The sequence below is a fragment of the Pelophylax lessonae genome (assembly GCF_965119305.1).
Source record: "Pelophylax lessonae genome assembly, chromosome: 6".
NCBI lineage: Eukaryota > Metazoa > Chordata > Amphibia > Anura > Ranidae > Pelophylax > Pelophylax lessonae.
The window spans coordinates 71768257-71787796 of record NC_138773.1 but is presented as its reverse complement, the minus strand read 5'-3'; the positions used below and the strand labels follow the sequence as shown (position 1 = coordinate 71787796).

Here is a 19540-nt window from a genome sequence, read left to right as displayed (position 1 = left end):
GAAGTCAGTATCGTCTGATTTTACGCCTCTCCTCCTCTCAAGCTTCTGCCAAGACTTCTATGCAGGATCAAGGCAAATGGGATTCTGGTCATCTTAGTGGCCCCGTACTGGCCTCGTATGCCGATCTGGTGAGGCTTGTCGCCAACGTTCCTTGGAAGCTTCCTCTCAGGGAGGATCTGCTGTCCCAAGGGCCAATCTTCCATCCTGCTTTACAGTCTGGCTTTGACAGCTTGGCTGTTGAAAGCCAGGTGCTGAAGGATAGAGATTTGTCTGAATCAGTGATTCCAATGCTGTTAAAAGCTAGGAAATCTACTTCTAGGACGATCTACCATCGTACGTGGAAAACATGCATCAAGCGGTGTGAGGTCTTTGAGTTCATCCTCGCTCCTTCTCGGTGGCTTGGATCTTGACCTTCCTTCAATGGGGGGGTTTAAACAGAAATTGGCCTTGGAACTCAAGGGCCAGGTGGCGGCTTTGGCAGTGTTCTTCCAACGACCCCTGGCCACGCGCTCTCTGGTGCGTACCTTTGTTCCGGGTGTTCGACATTTGGTTCCTCCAGTGTGGTCTCCGTTGCTGCCTTGGGACCTCAATTTGGTGCTTTCGGTCCTCTAGAAGCCTCCCTTTGAGAATCTTCGGGAGATTCCCTTGCTTACGCTGTCTCAGAGTATGGCTTTTTTGGTTGCTGTCACATCTGCACGCAGGGTGTCGAAACTGTCGTTCACCTTACTTTGCGATTCAGAGATCAGGTGGTTCTTCGCCCCTGTTTGTCGTTCCTCCGAAAGGTTGTCTCTGATTTCCATTTGAATTAAGACATTGTGTTGTCTTATAAATGTAAAGAAAGGTTGGTGCGCTAAACTTAAATTCCACAAATATATAAACAATGCATACAAATGTAAATATGGTGAAAAAATCAAAAGTCCATTCTCTTGTGACAACGTGCAAATGAATAAACTTTGAAGTGACTTGAAACGAATTGTGATTCCTGTAACTCGATAAATTGTGTATGACCACCACGTGAAACGATCCCCACCACCGACAAGCTGTTCTTCTTACCAGATAGACAGATATATACGTGAGTTGATTAATAATACAGCTACTCACTCCCCATGCAGCTTCACCCAAGGTGTGTGTGTAAGCCGCTTACCAGATATCAATATGGTTGAGCATGGGAATACAATCTCATCTCTTCAGAATCGAGGCTGTCTGTTGGTGTGGCGATCCCAATACAAAGTATAGTGTCTCCTTGTGACTCCGCAACGGATATGTAAAGAATGCAAGAGGACCAAATAGTGCATTACCCCCGATTTATTTAAGAAATAAAAGCAATTGCACTTACATGTCTCTGAGTATTCACAGGCATAAACATTGGAACGTTGAATGGATACAGGAACGCTCCCGTGTCCGGCTGCAGCAACGGACGATCAGGATGACGTGAGTGACGGCGCGACACGCCTCCTCTCTGACGCGTTTCCTCTTACGAGACTTCCACCGAGATAGGAAGTCTCGTAAGAGGAAACGCGTCAGAGAGGAGGCGTGTCGCGCCGTCACTCACGTCATCCCGATCGTCCGTTGCTGCAGCCGGACACGGGAGCGTTCCTGTATCCATTCAACGTTCCAACGTTTATGCCTGTGAATACTCAGAGACATGTAAGTGCAATTGCTTTTATTTCTTAAATAAATCGGGGGTAATGCACTATTTGGTCCTCTTGCATTCTTTACATATCCGTTGCGGAGTCACAAGGAGACACTATACTTTGTATTGGGATCGCCACACCAACAGACAGCCTCGATTCTGAAGAGATGAGATTGTATTCCCATGCTCAACCATATTGATATCTGGTAAGCGGCTTACACACACACCTTGGGTGAAGCTGCATGGGGAGTGAGTAGCTGTATTATTAATCAACTCACGTATATATCTGTCTATCTGGTAAGAAGAACAGCTTGTCGGTGGTGGGGATCGTTTCACGTGGTGGTCATACACAATTTATCGAGTTACAGGAATCACAATTCGTTTCAAGTCACTTCAAAGTTTATTCATTTGCACGTTGTCACAAGAGAATGGACTTTTGATTTTTTCACCATATTTACATTTGTATGCATTGTTTATATATTTGTGGAATTTAAGTTTAGCGCACCAACCTTTCTTTACATTTATATCACATATATATCTTGGTAGCAGCTTTACGCACGTTTATCAGCGCACCTTTATTTTTTCACTATTGTGTTGTCTTCCCTGTGTCCCAGGCCAAAACATCCTAAGGAAATTGCTTTGCCTTGGATGTGGTCTTTTTAGGAAGTCAGACTCACTATTTTGTACTTACGGATGGGCCTCGGACCGCGCTTCCTCTGCGACCATTTCCAGATGGATCAGATAGATGGTGATTCAGGCCTATTCCATCTGGGGTCAGGTTCCTCCTTTCCCTGTCAAGGCACACTCTACTCGGCGCTCAGTGCCTCCTGGGCCTTCCGTCATCAGGCGTCGGTGATGCAGGTTTGCAAGGCGGCCACCTGGTCGTTGGTGCACACTTTCACAAAGCTCTATAAAGTGGATGTTTTGGCATCTACGGATGCCTCTTTTGGCCGCAAGGTTTTGCAGGCTGCTGTTTAGAGGAGCTGGTCCTCTTTGAGGGTGTATTGTTTTTTCAGGTTGGCTCCAGTTGTTTTGGTTGAGCTCCTGTTGCCTGTTTGGCTACTGTTTAGCCTTGGGAATTTTATGCTGTTCTCACCCCTCATGTTTAACACTGCTTTGGGACGTCCCAATGGCTAAGAAGATCAGGAGCCATGTCCGTCAATGAACGAAAGAGAAAATGGGATTTTTGACTTACCGTAAAATCTATTTCTCCGATGTTTATTGATGGACACAGCACCCCCTCTCTGTGGAGTTGTAATTCTTCTGACAATGCTTGTAACAAAACTGAGTGCCTATAGCAGAGAGAGGGAGTGTACCTCCAGGGACTGCCCATAGGTGTAGCCAGATTTTTTTTTCTGTCTAGTGTCCTACTCCTGTAGGGGCAGTATAACCCAATGGTTAAGAAGATCAGGAGCTGTGTCTGTCAATGAACATCAGAGAAGTGGATTTACAGTAAGTGAAAAATCCCATTTTATTTATTAGAGGTACTTTTTACGCAGCGCTTTACATATATATTGCACAGTCACATCAGTCCCTGCCCTCAATCTAAGGTCCCTAACTTACATTTATACATACACATACTAGGGCTAATTTATCCAGAAGCAAATTAACCTACCAGCATGTCTTTGGAGTGTGGGAGGAAACTGAAGTACCTGGAGGAAACCCACACAAGCACAGGGAGAACATGCAATCTCCAGGCAGGTAGTGTTGTGGTTGGATTCAAACCGATGACCCTAGTACTGATTCCAAAGATGGGGCACTCTTCCACCCAATAATACCAGTGATGGTGTTATTCATCTCACTAATACCAATCATGATGCACTATTTCTCCTCTTTCTGACTACAGGTGTAATTTTTCTTTTTTATGTTCCCACTGACCACCAAGCCTGAGCCATTTTTTACTCCCACTGGCCACAGTCTGGCCCCTCTAAAATCTGAAGCGAAAACCTATGAGTAAACTGGCCCCTTGCTTAGAAAGTTTGGAGATCCCTGCTCTATATGATCCCATTGAAATATATAGTGGAGAAGAGCTTTGTAAGTAATGGAACTCTGATTATTTCAACAGGAGGGTGCTGGGCCGGAAGGTGCCCGAGGGGCGCGAATCCTCTGGGTATGTGATGGTAAATATCTCCTTGTGTCAGGGTTTGACAGGTAAGAGGTTTTCCTAAATGTTAAATCCTTTTCAGTATATCTTGGGGTGAGCAGTGAGGCATCTTATGATTCTTACTAATTACTTTATATTTCGCAGCCGAAGTGAACGCCAGCTGACTCTGCATAGTACAAAAAACCTGTCACAAGGTCCTATCTCCACCGTCAGTCTGGATGTGTCACCTTCCACTCTTATCCCGCACTATGACCCAGACACCGGCCTCCTGCTGCTCTCTGGGAAGGTAAGCATACTGGGGTCACATGTATGGGTGGAGGTACAACAGAAGGTGCTAAGTGGTGTAGAGGTTGGAAAGTACATAATAGCATACATGAACAAATAATCATATTTATTTTGTTAGAATAATGATGTCGTAGCTTGAGTCTAAAGAGACAGATCCTATGTGTGTTTTATTAGGCTCCATTCCCACCTAGGCGATTTAAATCTCGGGCGGAATTGCCGCAATTCTGCCCATAATTCCAAATTGCGGCACATAATGCAACATATTTGAGATGCCATTACTTCTTAATAGTATCCCAAATTGTTTTTTTTTTTTGCAATTGTCGTACTGCAATCGCAGCAAAATCACTTGTCACTGAAAAAGGAGCAGGAGCTTCTTGTGAGTGACAGCGTCGTGCGTTGCGATTTGCCGCTCTGTGACTGGGATGCCATTAAGAAGTAATGGCAATGCAAACACATACTGCGTTTTGCAACGATTTGGAATTGCGTGCAGAATCGCGGCAATTCCGCCTGCGATTTTAATCACCTAAGTGTGAGTGGAGCCTTAGGGCAGTATTACACTAGTAATTTGTAGCTGGCTACAGAGTTGCTGGTTGACTACAGGTCTCATCTAGGCAGCTACAAATCCCTTGTGTCCCATGATGATCAGCAGCTGCATTGCATAACATAAGGAACTACAGAAGCTAGCAATCACTGCTACAAAATCACCTGTATTTCTCAAGCTTGGTATACATGGTAGATTTTTTTTTTAAACTAACCTTATCAATTAAAGTTTTCCAGTGTGACCGTTCGACAGAAGACATTCCCTGCTGAAGTGGCAAAATTTCGATCCATCTGTACTCGTGCTTTACGTTGCCATACATTTATGTGGCTGAACAGAAGAAATAGATTTTTCCATCCACGCTAAACAGCGCTCCTGCTGTGAGCTATTGTCAGAATCTGTTATGTTACCTATGGGAAAAAGGTGTGAATGAGGAGAATAATGCATTATGGCCACTAGATGAAGCAGATGAACATACTTATTTTCTATGATGGTACCATCTAGTGGCTATCTTATGGTATTTTCCTAATTCCCTTTTTTTTTTCATATGAACCACATTTAAACTACAGGGTATATAGCCTGAGAACATTCAATTTTGCCCCATTCACACTAATTTACATGCAGTTTTTCAAAGCAAACAACTGCGTTATTTTTCACACACCTATATATTTTTCTCTTTCATTCATTGAGAGGCACAACTCCTGATCCTTTTAACCATTGGGTTATACTGCCCCCTGCAGGAGTAGGACACTAGGCAGAAAAAAAGTCTGGCTAAGCCTATAGGCAGTCCCTGGAGGTATACTCCCTCGCTCTGCTTTTTTTCTGCCTAGCCAGGAGTAAGAACCTAGTTCCTTGATGGGATTCCTGGTCTGGCATTTTTTTCTTTATAGATAGAATTTTCTTCTCCTAGATTTTTTCCTGTGAGATGTACAATTAACTGTCGGACTGGGCGACGGGCTGGATAAGTGAGCGCCCACAGACCTCATCTCCATGCTAGGTCAGCCACAAAATAGCCCCACCGGATGAGGGCTGGCCTGCAAGTTAAAAGCCTTGCGAGGACGCATATGACCGGGTCTTAGCCCGAGTCACAGCGTTTCCCCTGGCCAACAGCCCCCCCATTTCGATAGAGAGGAGGTTCTGTCTGGAGCGATGCCCATCTGGTTCCTGGTATGGTAAGTAACTGTCCCCCTCTCCCCCTGGAGGGTTTTGGGGTGCACGTGGGGCCCCTGCATGGGATGGTCAGACCCCTGGGTTCCCCTCCTTCCCCTTAGGCACCCCCCCCTCATTGGTCTGGTGGTCCCTGTGGGCCATCTCGCCCCCCATCCCCCTCTGTTACTGAAGCTGGGGCTGTGAGGTGGCCTGGTCCACCGGCTAGGGTGGGGGCAGGGTGATGTGCTAGCAATGAGGGCGGGGGGGGGGATGCGCCGCTGGTGACCGGGCGTACAGCTGTGGGGGCTCCTGCCAGGGCCCCTCCTTCCTGCCTGTGCCATTTTCTGAGGCCTAGGGATCCCTCTTGGGACCCTGGGAGCCTCGTGGTGCCGGCATTTTCTTGTAGCCTGTGTGCTTAATGCACGGTGGCCATGTTTGTGTAGCCTGGTGGCCATTTTTCGGTGGTTTGCCATTGAAAATAGTGGCGGCCATGACAGTGGAGCCCTCTGGGCGGCGATTTCGGCAGTGGGAGCTCCTCCCCATCTCCTGGTGCTGACTCCTGTATCTATTCATTTCCTGGTCGCCCTTCGTGCAGTGCAGATTCTCCTGGTAGCTACGGTGCCTGGTTTCTGCGGGGTGGTGAGTCTGGTGGGGTCCTTTCTCTACTGAGGATCGATTTGTTGCTCTGTGGCTGGCAACCGGTTGGGCTGCCAGAGTGGGGGGGTTGTCCCTTAGCAGTGTTTTACACATTTTTGTGGGGTCCCCCTGGTGACTCCTGGAGTCTTTGGAGCACATCTCCCCACCTGATCCCCTCTCTGAGGATGCGGGCCCTCCCATCCATGCAACGATGCACTGACGGTGATCCTGGAGTCCTTGGTGTCCCAGGTGGAGGTGGTTTTTGAGCGACGGGCTTGCAAAAAGCTCCCCCCGCCTCATCTGTCTCATCAGATCCTGAATCCGTTTTGGCCGCCGCGGACGTGGGTCACCCTGCTGGGTCTGCAGCCACGCGCCCTAAATCCTCAGATAGTGAGTAGGATTTCTCCACTTCTGCAACCGCGTACATAAAGGCGCTGGTGGACGCACTGATTGTAGCTGTGCGTGTGACCTTAAAGATGGAGGACACAGCTGAAGCTTCGGCAGAGGCGAAGGTTCCCCTTGGCATTCACAAGCCATCCAGAGTGGAAAAGGTGTTCCATTTCCCCTCCTATTTTAACAGAATTGTCACTAAATAGTGGGGACAGCCAAAGCGTCCCCTTGGGACCCCTAAGCGATTTTGCTAGACGATACCCCTATGGGAAGTCCCCTCTTAACCACCTAAGCCCCAGGCCTATTTTTGACACTTTTTGTTTACAAGTTAAAATCAGTATTTTTTGCTAGAAAATTACTTAGAACCCCCAAACATTATATATATATATATATATTTTAGCAAAGACTCTGGAGAATAAAATGGCGGTCATTGCAATATTTTTTGTCACGCGGTATTTGCGCAGCGGTCTTTCAAACGCCATTTTTTTGGGAAAAATTATGATAAATCACATTTCACTGCATTTAAAAAAAACTAAACAGTAAAGTTAGCCCATTTTTTTGTATATTGTGAAAGATGGTGTCACGCCCAGTAAATAGATACCCAACATGTTAAGGTTTAAAATTGCGCTCACCCGTGGAATGGCGACAAACTACGGTCAATAGAAATCTCCACAGGCGACGCTTTAAAATTTTTTAATTTCAATCGTTTTTTATTAGAAATATTTTTGCAATAAAATACAACAGTTACAAGAAAAAGATAGGGGGGGGGAGGGAGTCTAAACATAGGCAACAGTGATATAAACTTACAGTACAATATAGTCCACAGCTGTATGAACTAGCTGCCATGCAGAACATAATCCCAAGGAAAGTACATTACAAGCAAAACAATGAAGGGGGAGGAAAAAGAAAGAGGGGAAGCCTAGAAGAAGGAAAGAGAGAGAGAGGGGAGACATAGGAACATTGCATAGAACCTGGGCTGGTACAGCCAGGGGCAACCCCCAAGGGGAGCAGGTACGCTTTAAAAAATGTTAACGGTTACCAGTTTAGAATAAGAGTGTAGCTCTTTTTTTTTTTTAATTATTGCTCACGCTCTGGCGATCGCGGCGATACCTCACATGTGTGGTTTGAACAGCGATTTCATTCGCGCCTCGACTTCCATATACATTCTCTTTCGTGCGCGAGCTAACGGCGACAGGGCGGCTAACATTTTTTATTTTTTTTTCCTATTTATTTTATTTTATTTTTTTTAATTTTAACACAAAAAAAAAAAAATCTGATTACTTTTATTGCAGTCACAAGCAATGTAAACATCCTTTGTGACAGCAATATACAGTGACAGGTACTCTTTATGGAGGGATCGAGGGTCTAAAAGACCCTAGACCCCTCCACTACACTTCCATGTATTCAAAACGCAGAAAACGGCATTTTTGAATACACTCACTTTTTTAATCTGCCGCCTTTAGCGGCAGAGTAACCCGGATGTAACGTCATGGACGCCGCCTCCGAGTTACGTCATCGGAGACCCGATCGAAGCCGCATCGGGCTTAGATCGGGACTCCATCCAGCCGGCGGACTTGCCGGCTGGTTGCTCGGGTCTCTCGGTGGGTCGGGAGACCCGGGCAGAGCTGCGGAAGGCTGCGGGGGGGGGGGGGGGGAGTCCCCTCTCGCTCGCCGGGGTTACGATCGAGTGGCTCCCGAGCCGCATCGGTTGTTACCGCCGGAAAGCCGACTGAGGCATCATCCCGGTATAACCACGCAAAGTCAGCCGACGTACGGATATGTCACTTTGCGGTAAGTGGACTGTTCCACTGGTGGTGGACCCTCCGGTTTCCAGATTAAACAAGGCAATCATGATTCCGGTTGAAGAGTCCCCGGCCTTTAAGGACCCGGCTGACAGGAAGGTGGAGGCTGTACACCCTGGCTGGTTCGGCACTGAGGCCGATATTCACCATTGCCCTGGTGTTGCAGACTCTGACCAAATGGGCTAGGCTTTTGCGCCGTGACCTGGAGGGGGAGTAGCCCCCTGCCTTTGCTGAGCTGGTGGACCAGCTCATCCAGGGGCTGCAGTTTATCTGTGATGTCTCTTTGGATGCGGCTTCCCTAGCGGTTTGGCTCTCTATTTTGGCAGCGGTCCTTCGGCATGTGTTTTGGCTCAAATGCTGGTCTGCGGGCCAGACTTCTAAAAAGGCCTTGACTGATCTTCCCTTTCAAGGAGATCACCTTTTTGGTGCTACCCTGGATGACATCATTAAAGGTCTCACGGGGGGGGGGGGGGGTCGAGAGGGGAAGAGTACCTTTCTTCCGCAGGCTACTAAGGGCAAGGACCCTCGTCGTAGATGTGGGCCCTCCTTCTCGGCTCATAAGAAGTGTTTTTGCCCCTCAGGGTCAAATGACATGGGATCAGTTGGTCTGGCAAGTCAAGAGCGGGCTTCTACAGACCCACGGACAAGGCACCTTCAGCATGCAGGGACATCTTTGCTGGTTTCCGGATCCGTGGACTCCTCTGGTACAAATCAAGTGGGTACACGAAGTCATTTGGTCCGGCTTCAAGATCGAGTTTCGTTCTCAACCTCCGGTAAGGCTCTTCCTTCCAACGTGCTACTGTCCCCCATCCGCTTACGTGCTCTTTTTGGGGCCGTGAAAGACCTTTTACTTTAAGGGGTGATGGTCCCAGTTCTGACTTCTGAACATTTTCAGGGGTTTTGCTCAAACCTGTTTACAGTCCCGAGGAAGGAAGGCAAGGTGCGTCCAATTCTGGACCTCAAGGAGATGAACTGCTTTGTGGGGGGGTAGCGGAAGTTCAGAATGGAGTCTGTTCACACTGTGGTGGCTTCCCTGCGTCAGGGGGATTTTTCTTGCCTCCATTAACATCAATGACACTTACCTTCATATTCCAATATGTGTCAGTCTCCAGTGCTTCCTCCTCTTTGCTGTGGGAGAAGAGCATTATCAGTTTGTGGTGTTACCCTTTGGTCTCGCTTCTGCTCCTCTGGTCTTCACTAAAGTGTTGTCCCCAATGCTATTATTGTTACACCAATGGGGATCGCACTACCGGGCTACTTGAACGACCTCCTTCTGCTAGGGGAGTCTCCTTCTGCTCTGGTGGAAAACCTGGGAATCACCATATGAGCTTGAGGGTGTTTGGCTGGATTCTGAATTTTCAGAAGTCTGCTCTGGTTCCGTCCACAAAGCTGGACTATCTGGGCCTGACTCTGGACTCTGCCTTAGCCAGAGTGCTCCTTCCTCTGGACAAACTCCAGAAACTGCAGGCTGTAATTTGTCTCCTGCTGTCCAGCAGATGGTAATCCCTCCGGATTTGCATGCAGGTGCTGGGCCTGATGGTGTCTACCTTCAAGGCAGTTCTGTTTGAACAGTTACATACGAGGTCCCCGCAAGGGAGATTCTGGTCAAATGGGACAACAATCCGCAGGCTCTGGACAATCAGATCCGGCTGAGCCAGGGAATGAATCTGATCTGGTGCGGCTGGTCGCCGGCACTCCTTGGAAGCCCCCTCTCAGGGAGGATCTGCTGTCCCAAGGACCAGTCTTCCATCCTGCTTTACAGTAGCTGGCTTTGATGGCTTGACTGTTGAACGCCAGGTGCTAATGGATAGAGGTTTGTCTGAGTCGGTGATTCCAACGCTGTTAAAAGCTAGGAAATCTACTTGTAGGAAAATCTACCATTGTACGTGGAAGACGTACATTGCGTGGTGTGAGTCTCTTGGGGTTCATCCTCACGCTTTTGTCAGTGGCTCATGTCTTGACCTTCCTTCAATGGGGGGTTGAGCAGAAACTGGCCTTGAGTACTATCAAGGGTCAGGTGTCAGCCATAGCAGTCTTCTTTCAATGCCCCTTGGCCACATACTCCTTGGTGCATACTTTTCTTCAAGGAGTTAGGCACTTGACCAAAACATCCAAACTCCAAAGGAAATTGCTTTGCATTCCTTGGATGTGGTTCGGGCGATTAGGGTGTACCTGGCAGCTACGGAGTCTTTTAGGAAATCAGACTCACTATTTGTGCTTACGGATAGGCCTCCGAAAGGGTTGTTCGCTTCCTCTGCGACCATTTCCAGATGGATCAGATAGACGGTGATTCAGGCCTATTCTATCAGGGGTCAGGTTCCTTCTTTCCCTGTCAAGGCGCACTCTACTCGGGGACTCAGTGCCTCCTGGGCCTTCCGTCATCAGGCGTCAGTGACGCAGCTTTGCAAGGTGACCACCTTGTTGTCGGCGTACACTTTCACAAAGTTCTCGGAAGTAGATGTGTTGGCATCTGCGGATGCTTCCTTTGGCCGGAAGATTTTGCAGGCTGCTGTTTAGAGGACTTGGTTCTTTTTGAGGGTTTATTGTTTTTTTCAGGTGAGCTCCAGTTTTTTTGGTTGCGCACCGGTTTACCTGTTTGGCTATAGTTAGCCTTGGGGGCTTCTTTTCACTGTTCCCACCTCTACTACTTTGCAACGTCCCAATGGTTAAGAAGATCAGGAGCTGTGTCTGTCAATGAACGAAAGAGAAAATGGGATTTTTGACTTACCGTAAAATCAATTTCTATGATGTTCATTCTCGGACACAGCACCCACCTCTCTGTGGAGTTGTAATTCTTCTGACACTGCTTGTAACAAAACTGAGTACCTTTAGCAGAGAAAGGGAGTATACCCCCTGGGACTGCCCATAGGCGTAACAAGACTTTTTTTCTGCCTAGTGTCTTACTCCTGTAGGTGGCAGTATTACCCAATGGTTAAGAAGATCAGGAGCTGTGTCCGTCAATGAACATCAGAGAAATGGATTTTACAGTAAGTCAAAAATCCCACTTTTCTATGCTTTTTCTGCTCCATCTAGTGCCCACAATATGGTATTTTCTTGATTCACTCTATTCTGAAACATTCATATGAATAGAAAATGGCCGAATAACATTTGAATTCCCTCCCCCATTAGTGCATACAGTTTCACAGGATGAATAGCCCTGCAAATTGTTTTTATAAATACACCCCTTCTTGATCTACACAACATAATTCTAAAGAACTGTGAGACAAAATGTAGTTAATGTTGAGGTGTGAGAATGGATGTAATAAATATTAAGGGCCCATTCACACCACAATGCAGTGTGGGAAACCTGCATTCCGTATGCATTTCCCCACACTGTGTTCAAAGTGCATTGCCTTTGTGATCTGCAGCAGGTGTCAATGAAAAGACACCCCAAGTACCATGCACTCTGGTTACTATGCAATTTTTAAACTAGTACATGGACTACTTTTGGTGTGGTGCAGTGCGATCTTAGTCCAATCAAAGGAATGGGCTTAAAATGTACTGCACTCAAATTGCACAGGAATCACAGGATGGCAATCGCATTCCTGTGCAATTTCTGATTTGAACCGGCCTCAAATAAAAGCATAAAAAAATCATCCAAAGTTTAGTAAAGATTAAAGTGTACTTGTCATACTTGGAATGACAGCACAGTTACAACAAAGGACACCCAGTAGAAGGCGCAGGCCAGGTGCCCTGGATGCCAGAGCCTTGAAAATCCTCTGACTGACTGTACTGTCTTTTTTTTTTCCTCTAGGGTGACACCAGATCTTTCATGTATGAGGTGTTGGCAGAAAGCCCGTACTTCCTGGAATGTAACAGTTTTGTGACCAGTGACCCACACAAGGTGAGACCAGAAAAGTTTTTATTGTAGGCTTTGACGTGTACAATTACATGGCAGAAACACTGCGAACTTTAAAGTATAACTAGTTTTGTATAGAGAAGGTAAGGGTTGAAAAACCTCAGCTTATCTTTTTTGACTATCTACGGCCCATGGGAGAGATTTCCCTCATGTCCCAGAAGTGAAGAAATCTCTCCAAATTACAGGCAGGGCCGGGACAAGGGGCCCTGGGCGCAGTGGTTTAATGCAGGGATGGGGGCACCCTAACCCTAAGGGAAGGGGGGAGGCTAAGTTTGGTATCTTTGCCCTGGTCGCTGGATGACCTTGTCCCGGCACTGAGTACAGGGAATTCTCTTTTAGAGAGTTATCACCAGAGAAAATATCCTTATTGGAAGATTTTTAAAAAAGGGTTTTGGCTTAAACACTTTAATGTACAGTTTTAATGTCTTTTTAGCTTTGGAGTAACTTTTTGGACCTTTGTCGATGGGCTTTTTTTTTACATGAGAACTCCTTCTGTCCCCATAAAAGTCTATAGCAGGAATCCTCAAACTACGGCCCTCCAGCTGTTGCGGAACTACACATCCCATGAGGCATTGGAAAACTCTAACATTCACAGACATGACTAGGCCTGATGGTTATTCCTGAAAAACTGAAGGGCCATAGTTGGAAGACGCCTTGTCTATAGGAACGCAAAAACAGTGGAAGCAGGTTAAATGCACCTGTCAGTGCTCTGATATTGTATTGTGTTTTGTATTCCAGGGTTTACAGTATTTGCGGAAAACAGACTGCGCTGTGCGTGAAGTGGAGGTTCTGCGTGCTTTGCGTCTTTGTACTAGCTCACTTGAACCTGTAGCTTTCCGTGTTCCGCGTGTTAAGGTAAGTATCACTTAGACCAGTCTCTCAAACTTTTTTTTTTTTTTTTTTTGGGTCTTTCCAAAGTTTTATTGAATAACTGTGTCGTTCTTGCTGAATAGAAAGGCTCCATTTTATGTGTCTGTGTCACAGCCAAAAACAAATATTAAAAAAACCACCCTGAGAAGCTCCAATTCATTTCATTTGTTATCCTAGTCTTCTCACAGCCCCAATTTTCACTAGAGTTAATAAGAAAATATATGTGGAAGTTAAATGAGAAATATACACAAAAAAAGTTATCAGAAAAAAATGTGCTAGGACAGAACCATCCTTTTTAAGGTAAACTCTTGCCTGTCAAATCATTGTAGTAAAATGTTTGTAGGCCGATCTGGCAGTGAGAGGGCAAATGGTGAAAAGAGTCCAGAAAGAGAAAAGAGTCGGTAGTCCTGATTAATCAGCTCTGAGATAAAGATCCAAAAATGCGCTGCACAGCAATGCGCAACAGACTTCATTCAGCACTGAAGGAGTAAAAAGAGTCTGACAGCATCAGGTCAATGTAGAAGCAGAAGAAGAGTGTGACTCTATAATCTCTAAAAGGTAAGAGGTATAATATTTATATATTAAAAAAAAAAATCATGGCTGGAGAGAAGTAGCATAGTCCGGCCTGTAATTGCGTCCTTTGGCAGTTAGGATATAACTTTTGCTTCATCCTTGGCTTGCTGTAATTTATCTGGTTTGTTGGCCCACAACAGCCTGGCCTCATTCTCCTTTTTTCTTTTGTTCATTGACTGACATAGCTCCATATCTTCCTTGCCCCCTGGGTTATGCTGCTCTCCGTAGGAGTAGGAATAGGTGGAAACAAATTTGACTATGCCCCTAGGGCAGCCCTAAGGGGTTATAACCTCCACTTCCTGCTATAGGACTTCAGTTTTTTCTGCCTAGTCAGGAGTGTGGACCTAGTTCCTTTCTGGGATCTCTGGTCCTGGCATTTTTTCCTTTTTAACTTAACTTTTTTCTTCTTTTCTTAATTTCTGTTCCTGTGAGAACTACCATCAATTGCCAGACTGGGCGACACACTGGATATCCTAGATCCTTATGGTCTTCCAGTCTGGCTAGCGAGCGCGACCCAACTTTAGCTTCGCACTAGGTTTGCTGCGACGTTTCCCCACTGAACGGGGGCTGGCCGGCGAGTGAAACATCTCGCGAGGGCGCATAGCCCTGGTCATGACATTGGTGGTGCCCGCTCAGTTCCCAGGTGTGGTAACTAGTGTCCCCCCCTCTTTTTCCTATAGGAAAATGTTTGGGTGGACGCAGGCCCATTCCGCAGGTTGGTAGGCCCCCTATGTGTCCTTCCTTCCCACATGGTCCCCTCCCTCACTAGTGGGGTCCCCCTGCACAGGTCGGGAGGGGTTAGGGAGCACGCCGCTGGAGGCTCACAAAAAAAACTTTTTTTATGGCTTGGGTCCCTGTTAGGTCCCCCCTGGCAGACTATATGTACCTGGGGGGGCCGTTGGGGGTCCTGGGTGTCGCACCACCATTTTGCTGTGGATTGCTGTTTCTGCAGGTTCGACTGCCATGTTTGTGTAATCCAGCGGCCATGTTTTTGGAGATTACCATTGAAATCAATGTGGCGGCCATTTTCTTGTAGCCTGTGGAGCGATGATGCGGCTTTGGGCCTGTAGTGGCGGTTTCACCGCTTCCTCCTTCTCTCTGATCACCGCATGGCAAGCAGCTTGGCGCATCCTTCCCTAAGTTGGTGGTGGGGAGTCCCTGCGGGGTACAGTTCCCTCTCTCTGCTATAGCAGCGCCGCTGGTGCGTTGGGACTTGTAGTACTACCGCTGCAGTGGTTAAGGGGGTTTTTATTGCACAATATTGCAGGCGGCCTCTGGGTTAACCATGGAGGCCGTGAAGCACTTGTTCCCACCTGACCCACTGCTTACTCTGTCACAGAAGGTAGCTTTTTTTGGTGGCTTTTACTTCTGCACGCAGAGTGACGGAACTGGCTGTGTTGTCCTGTCGGTCACCTTACCTGGTGGTTCACAGGGACAAAGTGGTGCTACGTCCCTCTCAGTCATTCCTTCCCAAGGTCGTCTCGGGTTTCCATTTGAATGAAGACACATCCTAAAGAAATTGCTTTGCATTCCCTGGATGTGGTTCGGGCAATCAGGGTGTACCTGGCGGCGACGAGTGGATTTGAAAATCGGATTCTTTGTTTGTCCTTACGGATGGATCTCGTAAGGGGCAGGCCTCATCTGCTGCGACCATTTCCAGATGGATCAGGCAGACAATGGTGCAGGCCTATTCCATTCAGGGTTAGATTCCTCTTTTCCCTGTTAGGGCGCATTCTTCAAGGGCGCTTAGTGCCTCCTGGGCCTTCCGTCATCAGGTGTCAGTGGTTCAGGTGTGCAAGGCGGCCACATGGTTGTCTGTGCATATATTCCCCAAGTTTTACAAGGTGGATGTACTCGCATCTACGTATGCTGCGTTCGGCCTCAACGTTTTGGGCAGAGGTTCCTGCCTCTTGAGGGTGTATTCTTTCTGATTGGTGAGCCTCAGCTGCTCCTGGTTGAGCTCCTGGTTTACCTGGTTGGCTATGTTTACCCCTTTTTGGGAGTCATGTGCATTGCTGTGTTTTTCTCACGCCTCATGTTGACACTGCTTTGGGACGTCCCATGGCTCAAAGAAAATATGGAGCTGTGTCCGTCAATGAATGAAGGAGAAAACTGGAATTTTGTCTTACCTTAAAATCCTTTTCTCTGATGTTCATTGACGGACACAGCACCCACCCCTCTGTTGAGTTGAGTTATGTATTCTTCTGACACTGCTTGTAACAAACTGAAGTCCTCTAGCAGGAAGTGGGCGGTATAACACCTAGGGCTGCCCTAGGGGGCGTAGTCAAAATGTTTTCCACCTAGTCCTACTCCTATAGAGAGCAGCATAACCCAAGGGTCAAAGAAGATATGGAGCTGTGTCCATCAATGAACAGCAGAGAAAAGGATTTTACGGTAAGACAAAAATCACGTTTTTTGTTTTTTGTAATGTTGACTGGGCATCTTGCCAGCAGTACCAGGCCTTCATTTGCCTTAATTTGCTGGTCAAAAGCACCCCGCACTGCCGACAGTAAGCAGATGTGATCTGCTAGAAGCTCAGCTAGCAGGTAGAAGTCACTGTTGACCTGTTCCTGATGTAGTTGCTTGATGTTCTCTTCCACCTCTGCTAACTAGGATAGAGCTCTGGAAAGAGCTATGGTATCCTCTTGGCTCCCCACCGTGGCCAAGCTTATGGCAAACTGAGCAGTATTCACAGCCTGCTCTTTTCTGTGATTTACCAGAGTCTCCACCACGGCATTTAGTTTCCACAGATGCTGCTTCTCGCTTCCTACATTCTACCTCTTGCAATTCGTCCTCAAACCAAACATCAGATTCTTTCATCTTGATTGTCATTTTGTTGACAGCATCACTAGCTCTATTGAACATCTTGAGGAGTCCAGCTCTACTGGAGACTGAGTGCTAAGAGCACGAGGAAACTCACCTTTTTCTAAAAATTCACTAACATCCGGGTCTTGTAACAGTGTTGGGTGGCTGACAATCCTCTGTAGGTACCTCGTCATAGCAGCTCGTCATTCGCTCCAAAACTCAGCTGAGGAGGAATCCTCTTTCCCAACTTTCCCTTCAGTCATACCTCTCAGGAGGTGGAGCGACAATGAACCCACTCTAGGAATACTTCTCTGACAACTTCTTATAAAGGCCCAGGAAGTCACTGAACCTTCTCTTCGCAATGAAATTTTTGCTCCTGAACATTGGTAAATTGGTCTGGGTTGAAACTTGATAAACTACATATGCATTCATTCCATCCCCAATCTTCTCAGGGTCTGTGATATTAATGTTAAGCTCAAATAGGTCTTCTTGCTCTCCCTCTTCTAACTCTTCATAGGTCTTCTGCTTGGGGGGGGGGGGGGGGGGGCGTAGAGACCAATGCAATTAGCATAGGGGTTGTGAGTTGAGGCTCCTTCTGACTACTGTGAGAAATGTCCACTGACAGCTTGACGGTAGATTCTGCAAAATTATCCTATTCATCATCATCCATGAAGAGGCTATTTTCTCTTGAGGTTTCTTGTGGAGTCTTTCTTTGGCTCTGGAGTGATTACTTGTTTACTAGCGCCGGTGAAGATTTCCTCACTTTGTCTCTTTCACTGCCCGCAGCCTCTTCATCCTCATCTAGCTCCGGGGGATCCCGCTGCGTAGCTCCACTTTAATCCTCCAACATTCAAGCAGCCGGAAGCAGGAGGATTACACAGGCCTCAAACTTTTTTTTAGTATTGTTCTGCCTTTGAGATCTTTGTCATATCTTTGTATATCCGTCTCACCTATGATCCTGCTACTGGAAATTCAGAAAGCTAAGCTGGCTCTCTGACACAGCAGGTTGGAAAGACGGGGAAGTGGACACACACCACACATAAAGATAGACTGTGCATAGGCACAATATACGGGGGTTGATTTACTAAAACTGGTGCGCTCAGAATCTGGTGCAGCTATACATGGTAGCCAATATGCTTCTAACCTAAGCTCATTAAATTAAGTTTTAGCAATAAAACCTGGAAGCTGATTGATTTCTGTGCAGAGCTGCACCACATTTTGCACTGTCTAGTATTAGTAAATAACCCCCACAGTCAGCAGGTACAGCTGAAAACTGTAGCTGCCACAGTATAGGCAGGTGATACAGGTAAACCTCCACTTTGAATTATCAGTGGCAAGCCTTTGGGAAGTACATCATCAATCTTAGGCCCCTTCTACACAGCCCGTCCGTCGGACGGACTCTGTTTATCTCTGCGGGGGATCGATCCGCTGATCCCCTGCTGAGCAGGATGACAGCTGTTCTCCGCACCGTGTGCAGAGACACAGCTGTCAGTTCCCCATACATCTCTATGGGGGAATCGGATGGGAACGGACTGTCGGTCCTTTCTCATCTGATCCCATCTGATCCGATCCGCTGGACGGATGGAAAATAGGGTTTCCATCCATCCAGATTTGACGGATCGGATGTCAGCGGACATAGAGATGCATGAGTCATGGACCATGAGTCATAGAGATGCATGGGGGGACCGTTCAGATCCGCCAAAAAAACGGACAGGTGGATCTGAACGGTCCACCTGTGTGAAAGAGCCCTAAAGCTTGCCATGTAGTAGAATTTCATTTGAAATTCTCCTTTTAGGAACATTCGATTTTCTAATTTTCCTGGGGGTGATATCAACATTCATTTTGACTGCAGTGACAAGAAAATTTGAAGCAGCAGAATAAAACATTTTTTCTCAAATGAATTTCTAACAGTGTTTGGTTTTCATTCTGTAGAGTCCATTTGCTTCAAAACTGAATGTTGAAAGCAAATTCAAGTTTTATTTTTTTGTATATAAACTTTTTTATTGAGAAAAGCAAATTCAAGTTTTGAAGTACTTTCAAGCGACATTTGTCAAATCATCAAATGTACTAAGATTTTTTGTACAAATATTCGTATGAAAGTCTACTTGTGTATGGTGAGCTTTAATTTAATTAAAACTGTCAGATTAAATACTAGAGGGATCACAGGGCTCGATTTACTAAAACTGGAGAGGGCAAAATCTGCTGCAGCTCTGCATAGGAGAACCAATCAGCTTCCAGGTTTTTTTTGTCAAAGCTTCATTGAAGAAACTGAAGTTAGAAGCTGATTGGCTACCATGCACAGCTGTACCGGATTTGCACTCTCCAGTTTTAGTAAATCAACCCCACAAATTATTAAAGTGACTATGCCATTGCAGTTATTTGACCGTCTAATGCATGCTTCCCCAGCCAGCTGCTCTGCTTTTTCAGCCAGCTTGTATGGCCTGTAGTGATGTACAAGCTGGAAGGAGGTTCTAGAGTAGACGGCGGCAGTGGAGGGGAGCAAGCATTTGACCCATGGTCGATGGTCATCTACTTGCAGCAAGAGAGATCCAGTGGGCTGCTGAGAGGTTAGTTTGTTACTTCTTCTTTTTACAGGTGGTGCTAGAGAAAATGTGACCTTGTTGTAATAAGGTCAATTTAAATTGTTACTAGAGAATAAAAAAAAAAAAAGCCTGCTGACGGGTATAAAGGGCAGGCCACATATTTGCAGCAAATTTCAGTGTTCTCAATACTGCACAAATACCAGGTTTTGATCAGCCAAAGCTTCATTTTTTTCTGTTTTTGCTTTTATAGTGTTCTAAGCTAGCCGTCTTCCTCCTGCTTCCTACACATTACTATTTACCAATGAGGCAGTTCATTATAGTGATGGGCCAATAGGTATTTAAGCATTTAACAT

General features: G+C 46.5%; 1 protein-coding gene and 1 pseudogene across 2 annotated transcripts in view; one reads left to right on the top strand and one right to left on the bottom strand.

The window, feature by feature from the left end:
• Positions 1 to 19540, top strand: part of LOC309559020 (coronin-7-like) — a 344039-nt gene that overhangs the window by 316040 nt on the left and 8459 nt on the right. The window contains exons 21-24 of the mRNA XM_082262130.1: positions 3699 to 3784; positions 3882 to 4023; positions 12292 to 12381; positions 13135 to 13251. Of these exons, the coding sequence (XP_082118256.1) occupies positions 3699 to 3784; positions 3882 to 4023; positions 12292 to 12381; positions 13135 to 13251 (435 nt within the window). The remainder of the gene's footprint in view (positions 1 to 3698; positions 3785 to 3881; positions 4024 to 12291; positions 12382 to 13134; positions 13252 to 19540) is intronic.
• On the bottom strand, positions 13914 to 19173 carry LOC309557677 (sorting nexin-1-like; annotated as a pseudogene). The gene is made up of 3 exons: positions 19012 to 19173; positions 16296 to 17169; positions 13914 to 14054 (listed from the first exon to the last, which is right to left on the bottom strand). The product of its transcript is annotated as a sorting nexin-1-like (transcript).